The 23,808-nt window shown below is 50.7% G+C and overlaps 1 protein-coding gene across 1 annotated transcript in view; it reads left to right on the top strand.

Moving 5' to 3' along the window:
- The first annotated feature begins 12,974 nt into the window (after positions 1-12,974).
- DUSP8 (dual specificity phosphatase 8) overlaps positions 12,975-23,808 on the top strand; it is a 55,935-nt gene continuing 45,101 nt past the window's right edge. Inside the window, exon 1 of the mRNA XM_077820063.1 lies at positions 12,975-13,205. Within this exon, the coding sequence (XP_077676189.1) occupies positions 12,975-13,205 (231 nt within the window). The remainder of the gene's footprint in view (positions 13,206-23,808) is intronic.

Here is a 23,808-nt window from a genome sequence, read left to right as displayed (position 1 = left end):
GCCTACATCCACTGTTTATAATAAATCTTTAAAAAAACGAATTCTTTGAGGAATATTGCTGCTGCAAAAAGTTAGCAAATTATATTTCAACTGCGGTTACAGAGGCTCTGGCAGAAATTGTGGTGAAACTTATACCAAGCTTTCAATCTGTTTATCCAAGGGCTTGTGGTCCCTGTGTCAAGGCGAGTGAAACAAGAATGCATGTGAGTCTGGGATTTCATAAGCTGCTCAACTCCCATTGACTTCCAAACCCTCTTAGATAGCTCTTATACTTTACAGCTGAAGTGAAGAGGGTCTACTGGTCTCTAGAGCAGTCTAATAAATAAATAAAACAAAGGAGGGAAAATCAGTGGATGGGCTGGATTTGAGCAGTCCTTGTTTCTGAACTTCTTATTAATATGACTTGTTTTCTTTGAGTTGTAGCTGGAGTGTGTATTTAGTCCAACTTCATTTGTCTTGGCCAGCAGCCCTCCTTGGAATACAGTTGTCCGCATGCTGAACCCCCAAGCTGTTGGGTCAAGAGATGGTTCAGAGATGGTGCCAGCATGCTGACTTCAGGCCGCTAAACTAATGCGTGAAAATTATACGTACGTGGAAACCCAAAACGCTTCGCTTGTTTTTCTTTGTTCAACTTCCCCCACCTCGATTGTGAGGACGGGGTTGCACTCACATGGCTAATGCCTAGCAAAGTTCAGGCACATGCTGTGGACCTGGTCTTGTTTCCATTGACTTCAGCGGGGCCACGACTGAGTCCTATATAGTAGCCTCCCACAGCTCTTCCAGTCCACCTTGGCTGAGACCCAGACCTTGAGCACAATCTCTGTTATGCCAAAGTGGACTGAGTTCTCCTTTACTTGTTGCCTACGCACGGATGCTGTGCAGATCCTGGTGGAATGCAGCTGCACAGCCAAATGGTCAAAAGGAGCTTGGGACCCTGGTGTCGACCTGTTTAGGCCCAAAAATTGTTACACATTGTTGAGTGGAAGGCAGGAAAAGGGCAGAATAACTGCCGAATCCTAAGTTACGCTGAATATCCCACAAAACCGATACATCCCGTTAGATGGCTGCATCTGGTTGCAGATTGTGCAGAACCTCACTGAATGTACATTCTCACAAAGCAGTTGTGCTGTACCATTAAATGCAGGTGGAGGTGGGTTTTCTGTTCGCTCGCTAAACAGTGACACGTGTAATTTCATGTCTCTTTGTATTTTGGCTGCCTTTGTTTGCTTTCTCAATTTCCATGTGTCTGGTGCCAGCGCAATCCTTCCCCAGTCAGTAATTGACACAAAGGTGGGCTTGAGCTATGGCTAAATTCGGAAGGACTCTGGTAGAGAAGTGGGGAGGAAAGAGAACTGATCTTATTGGGGCGGCAGCAACGGGTCCGAAAGGATAAAACTTCATAAATGCTTTTCATTACGCTGAAGCACTGATGTTGGAACTGGCCAGATCATGATGTAGAATCAGGTCACTCTTCTATTCCTCACCTTGTTATCTGAAACAATATGGCAAAATCTTGTGTGCCTTGAAAAGTAAACACCCCCTGGAATTGGGAGGGGAGAATAGAGGTGTGTAGCCCCCTCCTTTTTTTGTAGGTGAACTGGTTAATGAATGAAACACATTTTGCCAGTTATTACACTAATGGCTCCTCAGGAGATGGTCTGTCCTGGAAAATGTGCAATATCTAGCCCCCCTTTCAATGGGGCAAACAATGAGATTTCTTATTCAGGAAAGAGAGCCTGCATGACAACAGCAAGTCCTGACTGTGTGTGGCCACTGCCCATAAATTGGTCTGGGTTGGACAGGAGAGATGGAAGAGATGAGAAGTCACTTGGTTTGATCTCATGACTTGAGTCACCAAACAAAACCACCCTATAATAAATTACGAGCCCTAAGCAAAAAGGTGAGAGCAGGATATCGTTGCATACCAGATGTTCCTCGTCCTACCTGGTGTATTCTTCTAGATATAGATGAGCCAGTCAAAATCTAGGAGTGCTGGCTTCCTTTTGTGGCTCTGATAGGAGGGTAGAGCCTGAAATGACAAGTACTAGATTGTTCCCCTGCATTGGGGTAAACTTTCTTTTGGCCTACAAGGAGTTGGGCAGGATGTAAACAGAGCCAAACTTCTTACATGTGACGAGGTTTGTGGATCTGCAATCCCTTGGAAGGTTAGTGTAGCATCTTTATTGGAGTTGAGTTTAACTTCTGGATTTTATGATGCCTAGAAATGGAGGGCCAGATCCTCAGATGACATAAAATGGTGAAACTCCCTTGACTTCTGTGCTGACTTACACTAGCAGAGAACCCAAGCTGAAGCCCATTCATATGCCAGAGTTTGCAATGGGTGTCATTAGAAACTGTGTAAGACCTTTCAGGGAGCAAGGCTGTTAAACTGTTGTTTCTGCTAAACCGTGGATTCAATTTTTATCTTTTTCCTCATAAACTTGAGGAGCTAATGACGCTGTACAGTGCAATGGGCTACATGTATCACTGCACCTCGGTCTTAACCTGCTGCACTCCCCTCTCTTTTTTCTAGTCCCCAGGATCACCAGTGACTGTCACTCATTGTGAATAGTTCTGATTTAGACAATGTACATTTGGGACTTGGTGGAGACCCCCAAACTCATCTCACCTGTTCTTCTGTGGTGAAATGGTGAGGCATGTACTCACCTACATCACCCAACCCTGAAGAGCTTCCATCTTCGACTCCTGCAGCTCAATCTTGTGCATCACTACCTCTCATACAATAACATTGTGGGGAATATTCTTAGGAACAGCTATGAACAGAACTTTGTGCTTTTTTTCTCCAGGAGGCAGAAAATTTATGCAGTGTATGTTTAGGGTGTCCAGGACCCCTGAACAAAGAGAAGTAGGCCAGTCCCATCACAATACATCAAACCATTCCCATTGTGACATGGTGATCAAGCCACTGAAACCCTCCAAGATGCCCTGAGCCTGGGCAAGGACAAATGTGGTTAAAACATGGCGGCTGGTCATGGCAAACCCTAGGGTCTCTGCTGTCACATGTTTTAAACATGAGTGTCCTGTTCACACGAAGGGCTTTTCCCATTCTAGACAGTGCAAGATCATGACTTCTTTTATGGCCACACTTGGGAAGGGGTATGTTATCTAGGCCCCCACTAAATACCCTGTTCTCCCTGCAGCAGCTGATCCCGCACCCTTCTGATTTCAATGTGTACTCCACATTGGCCACTAAGGGGCACACATGGAAGATGTTCTTATAGCCTGTCTAGAGAGGGTATAATCTCCTCCTCCTCCTCCTGTTGCTCCCCTTGTCTGCTCAGTGGTATCTGACAATTATGATTGTCTGCAGCTGAGCTGATCTTGAGGTGCTTGAGGCAAGCCTGCGATAGTCCATAAAAACCCCAGTCTCAGACCAAAAGCCTGCACCTATGCAAGTATGTGCCAGAGTTTTTGGTAGGCCTCCGTGCCACTTCTTTATGGTACTTGATGCACCATTCATCACATTGAGCAGATTAGGACTCCTTAGTGCATGTAACATCCTATGACGAGAAATACCTTTGTGCCTTTGGACTTAGGGGCTCAATTAGACTCTTACAGAAAACCCAGTGTCCAAGAATGCAAATGTGTGTTGACCGTTTGGTGGTTCTTGGTGCACAATTCAAACCTTAGAAGTACAGATGTAGATGGACCATGATCCATTTGCAGCATAGAGTGGCATACGTAAAGCCTAGGAGGTTTCTGTTTCCCACCATGAGTTCCTGCCAGCATTAAAACACCAGAAAGAAATCATTATAAGACTTGGGGGTGGGAATTAAACTATAAAGCAAGAAGAAATGCAGCAGCATAGAGGGGAGGCGGGGGCGGGGGCGGGGGGGGGGGGGTAAGAGATCCAGCCAGCAGCTGGGCCTGTGTATGTTCAAGAGATGCGCCAACTGCCACTGAGCTGCCGTGCTGGGCCAAAAATGGAAGCTCCCCTTCCAGACTTCTTAAGGTGTTCTGAGATTTGTTTGCACAGATGGTGTGCTGCAGTGAGAGCACTATAACTTGTGCTTGGCCTTGGTCTTAAGGTGCGGGAGGTCAGGCAGTACAAAGGACCAAGTGAGAGAGAGTCTCAAGTGAGAGATAGTGTGGTGGTTTCTCCTTTCTTTATTGGTTCCTCTGCCCCTCTGTGTATCTGTCTGTTTCCTGGGAGAATCCTCTCCAAGGTTAGGTAGGGCATTGGGCTGTGAGACAGATCTCTCTCTTCTTTCCCCAGATCTCTCTCTGATCTGTAGTGTGACCTTGGGCAGGTTGCCTTACCCCCCACCCTTTGTCTGATCTGATCTATTTTGATTGTAAGCTCTTGTGTTATATATAGTACAGTGCTTAGCACTATGAGGCCCTGAGCTGGGCTGGGGTCTCTAGGTCCCACTGTAGTAACTACATATCCCTGTATGAGGATTTGCTCTCTGGTAGATATCCTAATTTTTGAGGTGGAAAGGCAATTCCCGGCCGTCAGGCTTCTTTTTGGTTTTGTTTTTTTTTTGTTTGTTTCTTGAGGGATCTGTCCCTTATGCAACCTTGAGGCAAGTCATTTTATCTTGTTGGGAAAATAAAATATCATCTGTGGGTTTCTAATGGCCATTTGTTTTCATTACCCACCTTTCCCTTGAAGAGGCTAAGTGGATTTTTGTGCTTGAGCTGACAGATCTTGGTGACGGTGTTTCAAGGTTCCGCTAACGAGGATCCTCACCAGGGGTATGTTAACTAAAATGCCTCTCCCCTTCTGAGGGGAGATTCCCTGAAGTGATGCTGAATCCGTTTCTAAAGGGCATCGCAAGTTGGCTGCTGACAAATCTCCAAGGGCCATCCTAAGCAGTGGCACTTGACGCTGCCTCCTCCGATCACCACCTCATAGTCCTAACGTGCCCCATCCTAGCTGCGCGTTTGGATGTCTTTCTCGGAAGCTGCAGCTGCCATTTAACCTAGGTTGTACGTGTTTAGCCTCGGTAGCAAAAAGGGAAACTGCAGATAGGCAAAGGCTGTAGGCTGGTGTGTGACAAAGGGGGTGGAAGCAGCCTGTAGTCCTCTCTGTGAGTTCAAGTCTGAGTCAGGGCATTCCTTTCTCTTTCACTCCCCCCTGATCCAAGCAGATTTTTAGGCTGGTTGGAGTCGCCCAGGCAGTGCCAGTGCAGTTAAGACAGGGCCAAAGCTCCTGCTGCTTGCTGGGTGCCTTCACTGCAGAGAAACCCAGTTCATGTCTCCGTGGGGCTTGAGATGCAGATGCAGCTGTTGCCTGGCAGCTACATGGTTGCTGTGGAAACCAGAGGTGCTAACTTGTTAATGAGCCCCATATCTCTGGTTGCTGCTGCAAAATACTAATAATTAGTAATAGTCCCATGATTTAGGGATCCCTCATGTAGTGTGAGCTGGCAGAGGGTGTTTTCTAAGTGCCTAAGTACTAGGAGGGATGGGGGTGGGGTGGGGGGGCGATTCTTGGCAACCATGCCAGAATTTACATCTTAATAAGCACCTGGAGAGCTCTGAAGCTTAAACGCTCCTGCCAGTGTTTCAGGCCATAAGCTGACAGTTACTTTCTCAGCAATCCTTCCGGCAGATAATCTCCTGCCTTCCCCAATGGCTGAGCCAAGAATTACTGACAAGTTCTGTCAACACCTGCCCTGTGTGCACCTTGAGAGGCTGCATAGCCCAGTGGGTGGGCGCGGTGCTGGCCAGAGGGTGAAAAGACTTGAGTTCTGCCACTGTGTGATAGGCAAATTGCTTGAGCTCTCGGTGCTTCAGCTTTCCCAACAGGGATAATGATGCTTTCCTCTCATTGTAAAGCACTTTGAGGTCATGGATGGAAAGAACTAGGTGGTATTCTCCTTGCCCCTTTGCTTCTTTGTGTCAAGATGTGCACTGACCGTGTTTGATTGGGGAAAACTATTTGCTCCATCACTTGTTTTCTGTCTAGTCCACCCAGTGCAGGGCTGTCCCCTATAGCATATTCTCCAGTATTCACTCAGCACTATATCCAGGCTGGAGTTGTCTGCTTTTGCTGCTTCTGCCCAAGCTAACCTCTTTAAAGTCATGTCCAATGTTTAGGCTTGATCCTGCCCCTTTCAAAGTCAATGTGAGTTTTGCTTTTGATGGGAGTACAGTCGGACCCTGAGTTGTCAACAGTCTCTGGCGTTTCAGTATGGTTCTCCAGCAAGGGAGACCTCTGGTAGAAGGTAGAAAGCAGCGTGTGGATGAGCCCTTTCCATTGATGGCCCTTGTGCTTGCTACTGGCTGGGAAGGGGGAAGAGAAAATAGAGGGAGAAACACGAGCTAGTCGTTGGCCTTGCGAGGGAAAAGTTAACCTTCTATCCGATTGTTTCCGTTTCTCTGAGCCTTGGCTGCTTCCATCTATATTTAGGACGGGAAAAACAAAGGGGAGCAGAAAACACCAGGGAAGGGGAGCAGGAGTAGATGGGGAGAGCAGGAACAAAAGGGCCAGAAACAGGCTGAGGCATGAACAGTGTTGAACCCACTGCTTCTTGCAGCGCAGTTGACTTGCCAAAGGTAGCAAGAGGGGCGGTTCCTGAGGTTAGACCAGTGTACTGCAGGGAAGAGCCATCACGGAGGCACAAGTGCTAGCACAAAGCAATGTGGTGACCTGAAATTGGCTACCTGGGGCCTAGCTAATGGTTGCTACACCAGCACATCTGCAGAGGTCCCTTCATTAACACCCCCCAGCGTGAGACCCTCTGCAGGAGCCAGCTCAGCACCCTTCCTAGGCACACGTCCCCAGTAGGAGGTCTAGTGCAGGGAGCATTCTGAGCCAAGGGGGGGGGGGTGAAGTATTGAGGGCAGGAGCGGGGGTGGCCAGGACATTGCTATACCAAGTTGGTTCTTTTTTGTGCTGCTGCAATTGCCCATTGGTGCCTAATTGCAGCCAGGGCGCAAGATAGGGCGGACCTGAGAGGCTGAGCTCTGTCTCTGCAATGGCACAAGGATGAATTCAGGCTCTGTTCTTCTCCAGAGCTTCCTATGTGCTTTCCTAGCCTGCCAAAACAGGTGCACATCTGGGGTGCATGAACCTTTGCCTGGCTTCTCTAAGTGTGTAGAACTGTGTGTGTGGAACAGGTGCCGTGCTATATTATACGCCGGGGGGCATGAGACGTTGATTACTCCCATTGTGGGGAAATAATCTGATTTGGATGTTGGGGCGGGGGCCAATACTGTCTGAATGGAGCTGGGTGTTGCTAATATTAAATACCTTCCCATGCATTCCCCCTCCTTGAAGAAATGCCTGTGGGCCCTTTATGGGGGGGAGAAGGATTAGGACAGATGGCTGCCTGTTGGCCGTTGATCCTCACCCAACTCCATGTTCTGAAGGCCAGGTACCGCCACCTCTGGCATTCTTCAGGATTTCCCACAGCTCTCATCTTGAAGCTTCCGGGCTGGGTGCCTCCCCCAAGAAACCACCTGTAATCTGTGAAAGGTGTTCTCGGGAGGGTCCTGCACCAGCAGCAGGAAAAAGAAGCATTCTGAGCCCTAAGGTAATAGAGGGGATATGAGGGCTGATGGGGGAGTTGGAGACCTGAATGGGCAGCGAAAAACCCTGGGCCTGATTCTCCATCCCCCTCTCCCCTCCCCCCCTCACCGGATATGGCCATTTGTGCACCTGAGCAAATGAGCACCCAAGGTTCAGGGCAGCACAATTCAGGCCCAGGGAGCTGAGTGTTTCCACGTTATTGCATAGAAATGTTTGGCCCCCACTTTGGGTTTACATTGAAGGACACGCCCTACTGCGTGTGGTTTAACTCCTGGTGCTGACCCCTGCGCAATTCTGCTGATGTGTATTTCAATGGAGTTGCATGCCAGGGACGAATCTGCCCCACTGTCTTGAGATGGGGGTGCGTGGGGAGCATAATGCACACACCAAGCTGTCATTCAGTCCCTGAGCGGCAGCATGGTGCCTCCTGTTTTGCTGTCCCCATTCAGCTAAACTTGTGGCCCATCTCCTCATTACAGGCACTCCGGGGAGAGGTGGGATTAAAGGATTATGGTAATGTTCTTCAGGAATGCTCAAGAAGATTAAGGCAGCTTTAATAAACTGATAAGAGGGGGACACAGCTTTGTTTCTGAAACCCAAATTTAGGTTTCAGGTTAACCTTTTCCCCTCCTTTGGAGCTTGTGGTCTCCTGTCATGGTGGTGAGGTAATGGGAGACCTCTCTGGATTTTGCTCAGCAGCATCCGCCATCCGTTCCTGCTTCTTCACTTTGACCCAGTTGGCAAGAAGGAAGAGGACACTTCCCTTATTTCTCCTCTCTGGGTATCTCCCCAGTTAACTTCATGTTAAAGTTGGTTTGTGCTCTTAAGATTATCTCTCAAACACAGCACTGCAGGGTGTCCGGTTCAGTGTCTTTCAGTGACTGTAGACCAAATAGCCTTCATTTACAAATAAAAATGTTTCTCTTCTAGCTGCCAGCCCTGCAAGCCAAGCCCAGCCTGTGATGTGAGAGTCAAGCTGGGCTCTGCTGACCTTACCTCCACTAGCTTTCCCTGCATCCCTCCCTCACAATTTCCTCCAGTTGCTGTCCCCACTGGTTTTGGCAAGGTTGGGAGCAATAGCATCGAGCAGATAGCAGCAGCCATTGGTGTTTTTACCACCCTGTCACCGGGACACACTCTCACTGTGGCTGCATAGTGTAGTGATAAAAGCACTGACCGCCCTTTCTGCTGCTTCCTGGTTGACTCCTGGAGCAGGAACTCTGTTCTTTGCGTGTACAGTGCCTAGTACAACGGGGCCTTGCTTGCTGATCGGGATTCCTGGGTGTTTCTGTAAGGTGAATAACTAGTGCCAGCAGCTTATGTCTGTGCGAGCGCTGCTGCTGCTGTTACCATCCGTACAGCTGAACCAGGTGGTAGCAATGGTGGGAAGCTTGGGGATGGGGGAGACTAGTGAAGAGATGCAGCATTTTCTGGTTCCTGCATCCCCAGCAATAAAGATTCTGCAAGTGGAACTTAGTCTGATGTTCCAGCAGGACCAGACTTTAGCTCACTCTCCCTCCGCTGCCTCGTATGATGCTGGCTGGGGTGGGAGTGCACTAGAATAAACAACTCTCTTGGTGTCAAGGGATCAAGGGACTGAGCTGCTGGGCTATCCTTGCAGCCTTCATTTTGGAAGAACTAGTGTGTGGGGAAAGCACACCACCTATGTACACCAAAGTCCTCTCTGGGGCAGTGGGGGTTATAGGTTGGGCCTGGCTGCCTCTCCCTGCGTCATCTTCCCCACCATCTCTGGCTTTGTCCATCTAGATGCTTGCTTGCCTGTCAGAATTGAACACTGCACAACCTCTTCCAAACAGGCTTTTCTTTGAGCAATTAGGAGATAAAGGGGCTGTTATCTTCCCTAGGCCCCTCTGATTGTGTTTGAAAACCCCAAAGCCACCCCTTGTGCACAGTCCGGAGAGTGAGGGGAATGGATCCTATTATCTCCCTGGATAACAAGCTGTCTTTCTCCCCCTTTCCTGTCTCTGTTGTATCACCCTTCCATCCCACTCCAGCATTTCATACTTATCCCTCAGTCTGAACCTTCTCTCCACCTCTTTGTCTGTCTCTTTCTTCCAATTCCTATTTTTCCTGGCTGGAGTTTGGGGAATCAGAAGGGGAATTGGCAGCTTGTATTCCCTGATGGAGAGGGGACAGGAGCAGAGAGAGGGAGAGAAACATAGCAAAAGCCAGCTAATTTGCATCCTTTCTGATTGCCCATGCTCTATAGCCCAAGTGCAGTGGGGGGTCTCAGGCGAGGCTGTTACTGCATAATGAGGTGTGTCATATCACAGCAGGAGCCAGCCTTCCCTCCTCCTCCCCGCTCCCTCCAGGCCTCTTAATTAGAACTGTTTCAATTTTTGAAACCCTCCCTAGAAGAAAAAAATATCAGGAGGGAGGAGTGCGTGAATAGCAGTGGTGGGGAGGGTCTGGGAGCTGACCACAGGAAGGGGTAGCTGAGCTCCGATTGGAATCCTTGTGCTGAGATATAAAGCGATACCAGCACACAATGGGGCAGGGGAATGTACGGGGACGATTGCACAAAGCTGTGAGAAGCTTTCTCTGCTGTAAGGGGGCCACAATCAGTTCCTGGTGGGTTTTAAGCTAAATTTAAGATGGTGATGGGTGGTAGGGCTGGCTGTGGGTATGTGGCTTTTTGGTGTATCATTTCTATTATGTCCCGAGGCTGGGAGCATGAATCTTGGCACTGGAGGTTTGGGGGTATAGATTCTAGTGCTTTGAGGTGTGGATCTTTCTGTGCCCAGAAGAGGGGATTTATTATTGTAGGGTTGCTCATCAGCAGGGCTAACAGAAGCCTTCCGATGCTGAATAAAGCCCCATGTTCTGAGGATTTATGTCCTCCTGGATGTTCGCTGTGTTCTCTAGAGTCACTTACCTTTCAAAGAGCAGGATTTCTCGCTCCCCCTGGCTGAGGAAGGGCCTTCGCCATATAAATGGATGTGATATTGAGCTTGCACCCTTTGTCCTGTCTACTGAGATGGAAAGCTCCTTGGGGCAGAGATGCTCTCTCACCATATGTTTTTAGTACAGTGCCTCGCACGATGGGGCCCTGTTCTCGCTTGGGACAGCTGGAAGCTGCAGCTAACATGATACAAATAAACAGTAAAGACTGAAATAGCAGCAGAAGAATGATTTTTTTCCCCCTCCTTTTGGCTTTAAGTGGGAGTTGACATCAAAGCTGGTTATTACTATTAAAATGATGGCAGAGTTAATGATTTGGCTGCCAGGACTTAGATTGGAAGTCTACATGCTTCTCTTTGTGTGTCTGGACTCACGTACCAGTTGTCATTTGAAAGGCTCCTCTCTTGGAGTAATGCTATGCGTGGGAAAATGTGAATAGGCTGATGCTCTATGGATTTCCAGCTTGGGGCGTGCGGGAGAACATAACAACCCTTGCTCTGCCCTTTCTGAATTGGTGTGTGTGCGTGTGTGTGTGTGTGATCAGAATATGGAAATGCCTGAGAATGACCGGCATCCTTTGAGTGATTGAGATGCCTGCTACTGTCTCTGCAACAAATCCTGGCTCCAAGGAAGTCAGTAGGTATATTTTTTCAGAGTAACAGCCGTGTTAGTTTGTATTCACAAAAAGAACAGGAGGACTTGTGGCACCTTAGATACTAACCAATTTATTTGAGCATATGCTTTCATGAGCTACAGCTCACTTAATCGGATGCATGTATCTTGACATTGCCTGAACTGGTCCCTCTAGAAGTGGTGTTCACTTTTCCCAGCTCAGACACATTGGGCTGCCCTGGTATGGCCAGTGGGTTTTCTATACAGTGTGGTCGGCACTGTAATAACCTAGTTACTATTTATAAATGGCTCTCCTTGTGTCCTACAGTGATGCCTGACATTAAAACTGAAGAGGCCTGAACCTCTCCCCTGTGCCTGCCAGGCAGACATTTTGCAGATGTGAGCAGAATGCTCCCAGATGCTGAGCTCTGGGGCTTTGTATAGCACTTAGCAGTTCTACGGACGCTTCCGTGGAGGATCTCTGAGCACGTCACTAACACAAATGAGCCCCTTTCCAAGACAGCCCTTGGGGAGAGTGAAGTATTATTCCCATTTTGCAAATGGGGAAGCTGAAACACAGAACAGCTATGTGACCTGTCCAAGGTTACACAGCACACCAGAGCCAGGAATAATGTTCAGAGTCCAATATTTTTGGAAGCTCCTAATGATTTGTGGGTGCACAGAGTTTAGACATCTGAAAGGGCCCCATTTTTCAGCAGGTGTTGAGCACCTACCTTCTAAAAAGGAGGCCCCTTTTAAGGCACCCAGAATAGCTAATCACTCGGGCGCAAGTGCTGGGTTCAAACCCCCTTGATCTCCCCAGTTAACTTTGTGTTAAAGTTTTCTGGACTGCTGCTTCTTCCAACCCAAGGGCCACAGGGCTTAGGTAATGCAAAAGCTGCTCCTGCTGTGTGCTGGCCTTCGGCTTATGCTGGCTGGTCACTGCAGGGGTGCTCCTGATGAGAGCTGGGCTGAATAACTTCATTTCCTTCGAGGAAGGGAGAGCACTTGCTGAGAACCCAGCACGCCCTGGCAGCCAGCTACAGATTGGGGATGAGGGGGTCATGAGCTAGTCTTTACCAGTCCACGTCCCTCTAACTTCTTCGTTACTCTCACGGTGGTGGGGGCCCCGCGGCTGCTGCCCTTCACATGGCACGGGCCCTGCCTCTGACAGTGTGCTTCAGTGGGCTGGTCGGGGGGGGGGGACCACCGCCAGACTATCAGTGATCGGGAGAGCAGAAAGATTCTGGTTACGGCGCTTAACGAGACTGCTCCCCAATATGCTGAACCCTACTCCTTTGAGCCACCTCCTACCATACCCTCGACTGATGGGGGAGAGGGGGGTGTGAAAGAGGGATTGAGGAGGAAGTTGTGTGTGTTTGTGAGGGGAGAAGCTGTTGTGTGGTGGTAAGGCGGGCTGTGAGAGGGAACAGGCCCTGAGGAGGGATACACTCAGGTAGGGAGGGGATGCAGCAGGTGTTGCAGAGACCTAGAAGACCAGCACTCTTGGCTCCATTCTGCAGTCTCCGTTTTCACCTTTGTGACCAGCTGGCCGATCTGACAAGTAAATGTACCTTGACATTCCATGTAGAAAGTGCCACCGTCCACGCCAGGTTCTGTCCTTGGCTACCCTGGTGTAAATCAAGAGTAACCCCATTGGACTCAGCTTTTGGCCCATGTGGCTGAGATAGGTCTTGGCTCTTGGAAACTTGTTTCCAGGTGAATTCCCAGGGCTGCCTGTGCTGTCATAACACCTGACTCTGGGTTTCCCCTCTCCTCATTTCTCAACAGGTTCGGCACGATGACTTGGCGTCCTGGGCTTTAGCGGCGTGGCAAGATCAGGACAGGTGCTGCCCTGCTCGTGCTGTATCCTGCTCCCTCTTTCCTCTGGGAGATTGGTGCTGGCTTCCCTGCCCCTGGCCTTCCCTCCGGGCCTGTTATGGCCGGGGATAGACTCTCACACAAAGTGATGGATTCAAAGAAGCTGGCCAGTCTCCTGAGGAATGGGGCTAAGGGCACCTTGGTCATTGACAGCCGCTCCTTTGTGGAGTATAACTCCTGGCACATCCTCAGCTCTGTCAACATCTGCTGCTCCAAGCTGGTCAAGAGGCGGCTTCAGCAGGACAAAGTCTGCATCACGGAGCTCATCCAGCCAGCCTCCAAGATGAAGGTACTTAATCCGGCCCTTGCCTGCCTTTCCACTAGGGCTCCTCACCTACCAGATAGGGGCCTGGCCTGAGAGGGCACATGACCGTCACATGGAGCAACAGGATGGAAGTGCCTGCTGCTGGCTCACTCTTCTGCTGCTCATTCCGGTCCCCTTGAGTGGAACCCAGCCGCTGCCCTCCGGCCCTGCCATCTCACTGAGGCAGAGCAGTTATGTTCCCGCCCCGCTCGCAGAGTCCACAGCCCACAGAGGTGTTGCCAAATAATGTGGCAAGGAGGAGGGTTGAGCCGTTAAAGGAGGCTGCCCTTTCATGTTGCTCTACTGTCCCCTCGCCTGAGGTTGCCCCGGTGTGTCAGCCTTGGGCAAGGGGCATTGCATTAGAAAACCAGCCCCCAGAGCCCTCTCATAGCTAGTACTTAATCCCCACTAAAAACTCCTCCCTTCCCTCTTCCATCGCCAGCCCTCTTCAGGGACCAGTAATCCTCCCACCGTGGGACGCCGGTGCTCCTATCCAGTGGCGTTGCTTTTTCTTCACTTATCCCCCTTGTTGGGCTGAGCCCCAAGTTTGGATCAGGCTCTGATTGCCCCCAGCTGTGTGGGTGCAGGCCCGCCTGGATTTAAAATGGCACTGATGCCCTGATGGTTGCTTCAGTGCTGGCAGGAGCAAGTCCTGCCCCCACCTGGGTGGACTTTGCCAATCGGCTCAGAAGCACTGCTGCACGCAATCTCTGTTCGTCTCCTCGCTCCCCTGCAGCCGGTCAGCTGGCTGCTGCACTTACCCTTCTGTAAGCTCTCTTTGTTACATGACTCTAGTTTCTCGTGCACTGAATGGTGCAAACCTCATTTGTTTCTCTTAGCTCCTTGCCTGATGAACCGCCCCTGCAAAAGCAGCTGTGCAAAACCCACCTGCTAGCAGCTGTCCCCCTGGGAGTCCAGGGGCTAAGTGGGGGATAATCCTTTCAAGTGGGATTCGTGTCAATGAGAGCTAATTGCCTGCAGGGTAAACGGCAGGGGCAGGGCTGGGCTGCTGATGGGGCGCCATGCCAGTCTTCCGCTCCTTTTGTGTGCCCTGCCATCGGGCTAAGGGGCAGGAGTGAGCCTCACCTCTGCCCACAGGGAGGTAGTCCCTCCCACACTGGCTCTGTTGGTGGGGCTTAGTGCTGATCTTCCCCCTTCTACCCACAGAGGCATTCTGGGGCTTGGGGAAAATCCAAACCGATTGGGCCCCATTTGTTGCCTATTTACCCCTGGTACTAATATGCCCATTTCTAAAGGGGGTGCCCTGGCCCCTTCCACCAGGGCCTGTTCCTGAGATCCGCAATTTCTCCCAGCTGCTGCTTGCCATGTCTGTGCTTCATGGGATCGGCTCCTTGCTCTGCCAGGCGTGGGGCTTGTTGGACTGGGACCTCCAAGGCAGAGTTCACGCTGATGCAGCTCCTCAGGAGTAACGTGCCAGAGGCCCCCCCTAGGGATACATCCTCCTGCAGGGTGGCCCTGGCATTGGCTTAAACCAACATGCAGCTGGCAACCTGCCCGCACTGGGGGCACGTGATACCCTAGCAGCAGCAACTGCTCAGCCACCCGGTGCATCCCCTGTTCTCTCACCCTCTGTCTGCAGGACTGCTCCCTCCCCATGCTTTGCATTAACCCAGGTGTATGCTGGGGCGTTTAACAATAAGCTCTCTCCTGAGGCCTCTCCGTTTGTGGCTTGCTCCCTGCAGTTGCTCCTGCTTTTACTGTTCATTCTTCTCCTTTCTCTCCCCCCCCCCCCCGCTTTTTATGGCAAAGTGAGGGTAATTCAGGCGATTAATCAAATGCTAGACCCAGCTGGAGCCATCTGTGGCGTCCTCACACCCCCTCCCCATGCACGCGCGCACACGGGCTTCCTGATTGGCTGCCGGTGACATCACCCTGCCTGGATCAAGGAGGTTTGCACTGCGGGGGTGAGGTGGGGGAGCCTTGCCTCCAATCTGCTTTACCGATGCTTCAGGCCAGAGGATTGGAGGGGATTGCCGAGCATTCCTCCTGCACGGATTTAGCTGTTCTTAAATCCGCTGGTGAATAAGGCAGAATAAGCAGATTTTACTAACTGGGAAAGAGAGAGAGAGGCGTATCCACTGTCCCCTGGGCTGGGGTTACCTCTGCAGTGGGCGTGGTCATGTGCAGCAGCAGCAAGGCAGGACGGATGCTCTACATGTGTGCATGGGGGCGGTGACCAGTGCTAGGCAGGGAAGAGCCTAACCTGGTGATTATCCGGTGCCTTCTGCTGGCAAACCTGCAGGGCTTCAGGAGCACAGCATCCCTGCAGCCAGGCCAAGGAAATCCCCACAGCAGTAGCCAAAGGGAGCTGGACCAGCACTCCCCATTGCTCCTCTCTTCCCATCCTCACCCCCCGTATGGTCACCGATGTCACCCAAACTTCAGACTGGTGCAGGGCATGCATGGCCCTTTATTGCTCGCCAGCTCGCACCAGTAATCCACCTAGCCCAGTCTCCCATCTCTAACAGGGGCTGCTTCAAAGGAGGGTGCAGAAGACCCCCCCGTAGTGGGTAATTACATAGCGATGCGGGCATTGACCAGAGACAGAATTATTATCCCCTGGGAATGACACTGCGGTGCTGGGAGAGGAGACACTCATTGGCTTAGCTTCTCTTCTTACCTTCTTTAAGGCTGAAATTTTTCATGGTGCTTCCCAAGCCCGACGCGAACTTTCTTCCACTGTACTTCCGAGCGAGCCATTCGTTAATATCCTCTGGCATGCTGTACCTCCATAGCACTGGAGATAATCCTCAAGGCACCCTCGGGGAGTTAAGCAACTTGTCCCAGGAAGCCAAGGGTACCTGTCAGAGCTAGGACGAGAGATCCAGGGGCCAGATCCTCCACTGGTATAAATCCAGTGTAAAGCTCTGTTGGCTCTATTTGTGCACCAGCAGCAGATGTGGCCGTGGTTTTCCTGATTCCAAGTCCTGTGATCAGGCCTCTGAACTGCACCTCTCCCAAGGAAGTGCACTTTGGGCTGATGAAAACAGCCCGACTGCAGTAACTGAAGAGTCAAGAATGCACTTTGCTCCCAGTAGTTTCAGTCAAAGTGATGTTTGCCATTGATTTCAGTAGGAGCAGGACTGGGCCTTATAGCCTGCTGATGTCCCTTTAAAAGCATATTTTAGACCCCAAATCTAAAATTCTTCTCCCCCCCGCCCCCCACCAAAAAAAACCCACCAACCCTTAAATTTTTATTGGGCGTCTCGGTTTTGTTGCTTGGTTTGGGAGCTGGGGAGTGCTGAATATTCCACCTAGTGGTTTATTGCACCACATGGGGAGTGGGGCTTTATGGGATTTGTGGTTCTTAATAACTGGCCTCTTGGGGAAAGGAGGAATTTCTGTGTCTGCTTCCAGTGGGGCAGAAGAGGAGGTGATGATAACTGCTCCTTTAGGGTGAAGGATGACGATTCCGGAGTCCCCCAGAGCAGGGCTGAGGGGAGGAGCTGCCAGTGTCCCTCTTTGTTCCTCCCCATCAAAGCTGTTAGGATGATGAGAGGAGCTGGGGATAGAGCACTTGTCAGGTGGATGGGATGGGATAGCAGGGGACCTTTAAGAGGAGGTTTTTGAGGCAGGGAATGGGACTTGGATCAGGATCTTGGGGTTGCAAGGAAGGTGTAGGGACTGGCTGCTGGCACGGATGGGCAGAATGGGTAGCAGAAATTGAATGTGGCTGCAAATTAGAAGCGTAAAGCTAGAACAGGAAACATACATACTCTTAAATAAACCAACGCTATTGCCAGCTCTAATTCCCTACAAAAGAGCATTATGCATTTAAGGTCAGTTCTCCTAAGGCCTCCGCACCCGGCAGCTCTCATTGAGAACAATAGGAGCTGCTGAGCACTTGTGAAAATCTGGCCATTACTCCCTTCCCCATCTCACTCCACAGGAGCATGAACAGAGCAAACACCAAGGAGGACAAACAACCCACCTTCACTTCCAGAGGAGAAACTGTTGCCCGTCTGCGTATGCAGTAATCCTGCTCGCTGTTCCTATAGTGGTTTGACAGCCTAGCTAGTGTTAAGACTGAGCTTGATCCATTTATGATCAGGAGTATAAGACAGGGTTGCCTATGATAGCCGGGGATTGGACTCCATGACTCAGGAGGTCCCTTCCCGTTCTATGTCCTATGTATGAGCCAGTGGTCCAGCCTGCTGGGTTAATGGTCCATGGGGGGGAGGGATAGCTCAGTGGTTTGAGCGTTGGCCTGCTAAACCCAGGGTTGTGAGTTCAATTCTTGAGGAGGCCATTTAGGGATCTGGGGCAAAAACTGGGGATTGGTCCTGAGCAGGGGATTGGACTAGATGACCTCCTGAGGTCCCTTCCAACCCTCATATTCTATGAAAGCTGACTGCACGGTGGAGCAGCCAGGAATCTGTCCGAGGAAGCTGGCATTGGAATGTAACGCCAGAACAAAGTGGCTGGTCTGGGCCAAGGAGTGGGAAGGGGTTGTGCCTGACTAGGTTCAGAGATATCACCGCTAAGTTCAGCTCTGAATTCCGGATCTTCTCTAGGGTGACCAGATGTCCTGATTTTATAGGAACGGTCCCAACTTTTTCTTATATAGGCTCCTATTACACCCCCCCCCATCCCGATTTTTCACACTTGGTGTCTGGTCACCCCAGTCTTCTCTAATGGGTCAAACTCCGCTCCTAGAGCTGAACCTCCTGTGCTGAGCGAGGTTTGGAAATCCCAGTTTGAATTCCCAGCTGGTAGGTTGTCCGTTACAGAGAGGCTTGAGCTATGACCAGGGCCAGCTCTACCATTTTTGCCGCCCCAAGCAGGACGTCTGAAGACAAGCTGCCGCCGAATTGCCACGGCCGCAGAAAGACGAGACACCGCCCTGATGGCACACAGACTGCTGCCCCTTTCACAGTGCCGCCCCAAGCACCGGCTTGGAAGGCTGGTGCCTGGAGCCGGCCCTGGCTATGACCTCTGACCCGAAGCTGGGTTTACCGCCAAGGATTTGGACAGGGTCGGGTTGGCTTGGCCTCCCCTGTTGTCTGCAGCCACAGAATTACACCAGCTGCTGGGCCTTGGTGGAACAGCAGCTCCCTCTGGTGGCTGGTTCAGGTAATGCACAGTGTGTGCTCCCTCTGGATCTCTGTTCAACCCAGGTCCCCCTCTTTGTCTATTTCAAGGTACGGGCTGCTGGTGGGTCCCCCCTACCCCCCGCACTGATGCAGCACCATTCCTGGCACTTTGAACAATATCAGCCCAGTGTGCTAAATACATGCTCCCTCCCCCATCACCACTATTTCTTGGTTCCTGGAGTGGGAGCACCAGCTGAGTGGCTCACCCTCATGTGATCCTGTGGGGGTGTGTTTGGCGGGGGAGGGGGCTGGGGCCAGGGAAGCTGCTGCTGAGTAGCAGATGGCAGGAAGGGTGACATCATAGGCTTGATTGTCCTACCCCATTATTTTTCCTGACAAGCCTCCCGCCCTCCTCGCTGGTTTCCTGCTGACAGAGTTGGGGCTGGAGAGACAAAGGCAGCCAGGGATCCACACCAATTCTCCCCATACTTTTCTGGGTTTGGGGGTGGGGGTGTCCCTGACACCTTCCCCCGCCATCCTGCCTTGTCCTCTCTTGCTGTCCGGCTCATTGAGGGAGGGAGGGGGTTGCTGTGCTACCTGTGTGGTTCCCTGATTGGTGTGGCCTTTGCCCTGCCTCATTGGGCGGTAGGGGGAGGCACGGACTCCAAGAACAGCAGCCCCTGCCGTGCCATGCTCTCCCATCTACTGCAGAACCCAGGGGGTAGGGCAAGTTCACTGTGGAAGCCACCTGCCACTCCTCTTTTAGGTAGGCATGGCTGCTGGTGAGAGAGGGGAGCTGGTGGAGAGGGGTATGTATCCCCTTCCGGCTCTGTGCCGGCCGTTCTCCTGCATTCAAACACCTGGTCCCCTCTTCAGTGTTTAGTGTGGCTACCCTGATGTTCCCACTCTGCTCTTGCCACACCCTCTTTCCGTCCCTCCCTCCCTCCCTGCATCAAGAGGGGTAATAATCTCTGCCATGTTATCTTGGCATCAGGAACATTTCCTCCCCCCCTCCCCCCTACAAACCCTTTCAAATGCCCTGGTTTGGATCATTGCCAGGGATGAGTAATACTGACACCTGGCTTCCCTTGTTAAAATGTCAGGCAAAGGGGCATGTTGGCTGGACAGCAGGTATTGAAAATTAAAATAGTTTTTTGTGGGGCTTGTATTGAAATGGGCATATGATTCTCCTGACCTGCCTGAGTGAGTGCAAGAAGAAAGACCATATCTAAGCCATAGGTTCCTAACCCCATGTGCTCAGCAGACCCACCAACAAGGCAGGATCCTCTTGCCCAGGAAATAGGAGAAATATCAAAGATCTACAACCCCTGTGGCCTCTTAGCCAACATCAAGCTCTGCTACTAGAGCTGTTTGCAAAATTGGGGCTGGAACCCTTTTTTCCAGTTAACAGATGGCCTTTACACTAAATTAAAAGGTTACCAAAATTTTGAACTTTTACAGCTTTTTCAACAACAAACAGCATTTTATGGTTGTATTTTTGTTTGTTTTTTAAAGGAAAATTTCTGCTAATTATTTTTCTTGGGCGGGGGGGTAGGAGGAATAAGAATTTAATTGCTTTTGGAACATTTCACAGGAAATGCTTAGTACTTTGCAGCCAGCTCCACCTGCTACCCAGTTCGGAAACACGGCTGCCTCTGGGGTGGAACTGCATTAGCGGTTAAACAATGGCCACTCTTGTGTAATGTTGCCATCATCTTTTTTGAAGGGCTGCTGAGGAAGTAACTATTGTGTTAGGGGTGATGTGTATAGGGAAAGCGGGGGATCGTTTTATTTGCGCTGCCTGCACGTCATGAAGTGATACGGAGCTGCTGTTTACTTTGGTACAATGAGTCACTGTGTTTTGAAGTATTATGAGGTCTCTAACGTGTTTGGATGATACCTAGCTTTCATGTAGCCCTTTTCATTTGTAGATCTCAGAGCACTTCACGGGAGGGATAAGTATAATTATCCCCTTTTACAGATGGAAAAACCAAGGCAGAGAGAAATGAAGTGGCTTGTCCAAGGTCCCCCATCAGGTCGGTGGCTGAGTTGGGAAGAGCGCCCAGGTCTGAAGCCCCAGTCCAGTGTCATTCTGTAATCTAAACCAATGAATATGTAAAATTACTCAACTGCTTGGGCTAGGAGCTGTACCCAACTGAAACTTCGGGGGGGGTTAGATTAGCAAGAATTTGGCTAAAGCTCTTGGACTCGCATCCTGACTCCTACGATTCTTTACATACTCCATCTTATCTGAAATCCCCATTGCCTCCTGCCATGATACTGTGGCACTGGCTCATCATACTGGCTTGTAGGGAAGTCCCAGTAGCACCTGGGTGTTGTGTGGAAGTCTACTATCTAAGCAAGCGGTCTGACCGCCCTCCGGGCAGCTTGTGAGAGCTGGCAGGATCATGCCAAAAGTCGCTGCAAGAATCTACGCACCTTGCCAGAATTTGAAAAAGCTTCAGCCTCCTGCTCGGGTGTGGAGTGCTATGAAAATCAAAAACACTTCTGAGAGAATGGTTTTTAGACTTTTTTAACGGGGTGGGGATAAACAGGCTATTGCCTGGCTAAGGTACTTATATGGCCCCCATCTGCATAGGATCTGAGTTCTATACAGTCTTTTAACTTTAATGGATTTATGCTCCCAACACCCCAGAGAGAGAGGCCGATGCTGTTATCCTACCTCTCTGGGGTGTTGGGAGCATAAATCCATTAAAGGTCACACAGGGAGTCTGTGGCAGAGCAGAAAATGGAAGCCCAGGTCTCCCAAGTCTTAGGCTGGCGCCCGAACTTCTGGACAATTCCTCCTCTTACCTGAGTACTGACTCTATAAGAGAGTTCTCACAGCTGGGTGAGGAGGGATGTGAGGATTTCTGATGGGGCACTTCTGCACCGTTCTGTACTCCCTCCCTCTCCCCTTTCCAAAGGCCCAGATTATTATATTACGGGTTTAAATAATAATAATCCCTAGAGAAGGATGTCCCCAGGTGCCCTCCAAAGGCTTTATTCTCCCTCCTGCAAAGCACTGATCAGCATCCTGTCAGCTAGTTGAGGGAACTCTCCTAAGCCAGGCTGCAGCAGGCAGAATAGCCTGTAGGGAAAAGCCCTGCAAGAGTCCCCATCCTCAGCACCAGCAAGTGGGAAGGGGGGTGGGGGTCAGTTTTATTGCAATGAATTGTTTGACGCAGGGCAGTGTCTGAGTCTTCATGCTGAGGAAAGGGGGCTTGAGCGCAAGAAGTTTGAAAAGCGTTGTCCTCACCGCCGTGGCTTTATCCTCTGCTGAGCTGCACCTGGACTCTGAACGGATGGGTTCGTTTAAAGCTGGAACGAAAAGGGATGTGAACTCTTCTTTGAACCAAAGCCACTGAGCTGGAGACCTTTTGAGTCACACTCAGAAATGCAGCTGGTTGAGGGGGTGTTGGCTTTGTTTTGTTTTTGTTTTCCCCCTCCTCAAAGGCTTCAATACAGGAACCTTAATGAGATTATGGGACTGCGGGTGGAAGGTGTCTGGCTGCAAATGTCCATCAGTCCTGGTTCACTGAGAAGGTTCCAGCCTGGATTGTTTAAAAGTCCCTCCCTGCCGCATTGCAGGGCACCCTGTAGATACAGTAGAGCAGTCATGTGATCCTGAATGCCCACAACATCCTTCTCGTGAGGACGTGGGTTGCTGAGGCAATCATGACATAAATAAGCGTAGCTCGTATCAATTGTGTAGCAAGAGGAAACTCCCTGTCTCCAAGTCCCATCTGACTGGTTGGCCGATGACTATCCTTTTGTGTCTGGAAATGTCAGCGTGGCTGCCTGTGATGTGTGGAACTGCGTTAAATGGCTGGCTGTGCCAAATGTCTCCCAAACTCTGGGAAGTCTCCATTACCTGGGATTCCTCAGGCAGTTAAGACATGGTCTTGGGAGAGAGAAATAGATTCCTCCTCCAGTTGAAAGGGGGCTTCCCTTTGTCTTGAGCCAAGGCATGTTGGGGAAGACTGTAGACTACTGTCTGAGCTACTGAGGAAGCTCAGTTAGTAAAGGACAGGTGTCCAGTGGTGATCACCTGTTCGCTGCCACAACAGGTACCTTGGACAGGATGTCTTGTCTGGTATCCGGCAATGACCCCTAAACAAAAAGAAGCACCTACTGGAATCAGCAGTTGGGGTGGGGTGGGAAGGTTTGAAATACCAGCTCTTGTTTGCAAGCTGACTCTAGTCCTGGTCTTCCCACAGTAATTCAGGATGCACTTGGGGTGTGATCTCTTAACCCCTTTGACAGTGTCAAACGGGGCACTTTCTGGCAGTGGATTACCATGGTGATGGGCATTTCAGAATCCTAGGGGTAGAGCGTCCTTCCATTCAGATGATAACTTCAGGCAGTCCAGACCCAGCTAGATGAAGATTGGCCCTTGGGAGAGCAAGGTGTGTCACTTGGTGTGAAATGGTTAATTAGCCCCAGTGCTTCCTGATCCCTCCGCAGCACTGGGTCACCTCCCAGGTAGCTGCTGCTTTCCCTGGAGAATGTGCGAGGAGGAGTCACCTCCTCTTTCACTTTCTTGTAGAGTTTCCTCCAGGCTTATGCTTGCTCAGATAGTATCCATATAGACACAGATCCTGGCTTCAACACCTGGCTCCCCTGTCAACTTTCCCCTCTGTATGGTTAGGCCCAAAGATGGCCTAGCCTGCCACAGTGTCAGAAGCGTGTTTTACTGTAGACAGCACTCATGCCCTGGCATGGCATGGGATGGCCAAGACAATCTACTAGGACTCATCTGTCTCACCTCTCCCAGACTCTTCAGACAGGAGTCCAGTGCTTCTCCGCTGAACGCTTGCACAATGCCAGCTAAGGCTCCGGCCTTGTGTTCTTCCTTATAGCTGTGCTAGGAGAGGTTCTGCCAGCATTGTGAGCTTCCCCACAGCATTGCCGTGAGAGGCTTTAAAATTCCAGCGGCATGACCCAGCTTGGTATGTCAATCCAGCCCTGTCCCCTTGCCCATTGCAGCAGGGGACAGAACAAAGATGGAGGTGGACCTGTCCCCCAGCAGTTCTGTAACCCTGCAAAGCCCTTTTGGGTCAGGCAATTAAGGCAGCAGTGAGGCTTGCTTGAGGGAGTACTAGAGCCTGCAGCTGCTGGTCAGGGCAGGCCCAAACTGTCTGTCCTCTGTTCCTTCAAAGCACCAGCTCAGGGTTGAATTTGTCCCTTGTTGTTTGCCACAAAGGAAAATGCGGGGGGGGATTTTTAATACATTTAAAAAAGCCGGCCCTCCTGTCAGCCTGTTTCCGAGCTCTCACCAGCAAACGCAGTGTTTGTTTATTGCAGCTAGGCCATGCGAGGCCAGGGCTTGTTTGGCATTTATATTGCCTGAAAGCTTATAACTTTAATAAGATGTAAACCGTGTCACATCTATCTGCCGTTGCCCAGCAACCCTTCAATAATGGGCAAAACAAAGCCTCCCGGTGTGGAGGAACACTAAATCCTATTGTGGGATAATTTGGCCGGCAAGCGGTTCTCTCCCCTGGGGGCCCCCTGCACTTGAGTGGGCACCC

Source organism: Eretmochelys imbricata, chromosome 6 (assembly GCF_965152235.1).
Source record: "Eretmochelys imbricata isolate rEreImb1 chromosome 6, rEreImb1.hap1, whole genome shotgun sequence".
NCBI classification, from domain to species: domain Eukaryota; kingdom Metazoa; phylum Chordata; order Testudines; family Cheloniidae; genus Eretmochelys; species Eretmochelys imbricata.
This window is presented reverse-complemented; position numbering and strand designations above follow the sequence as displayed.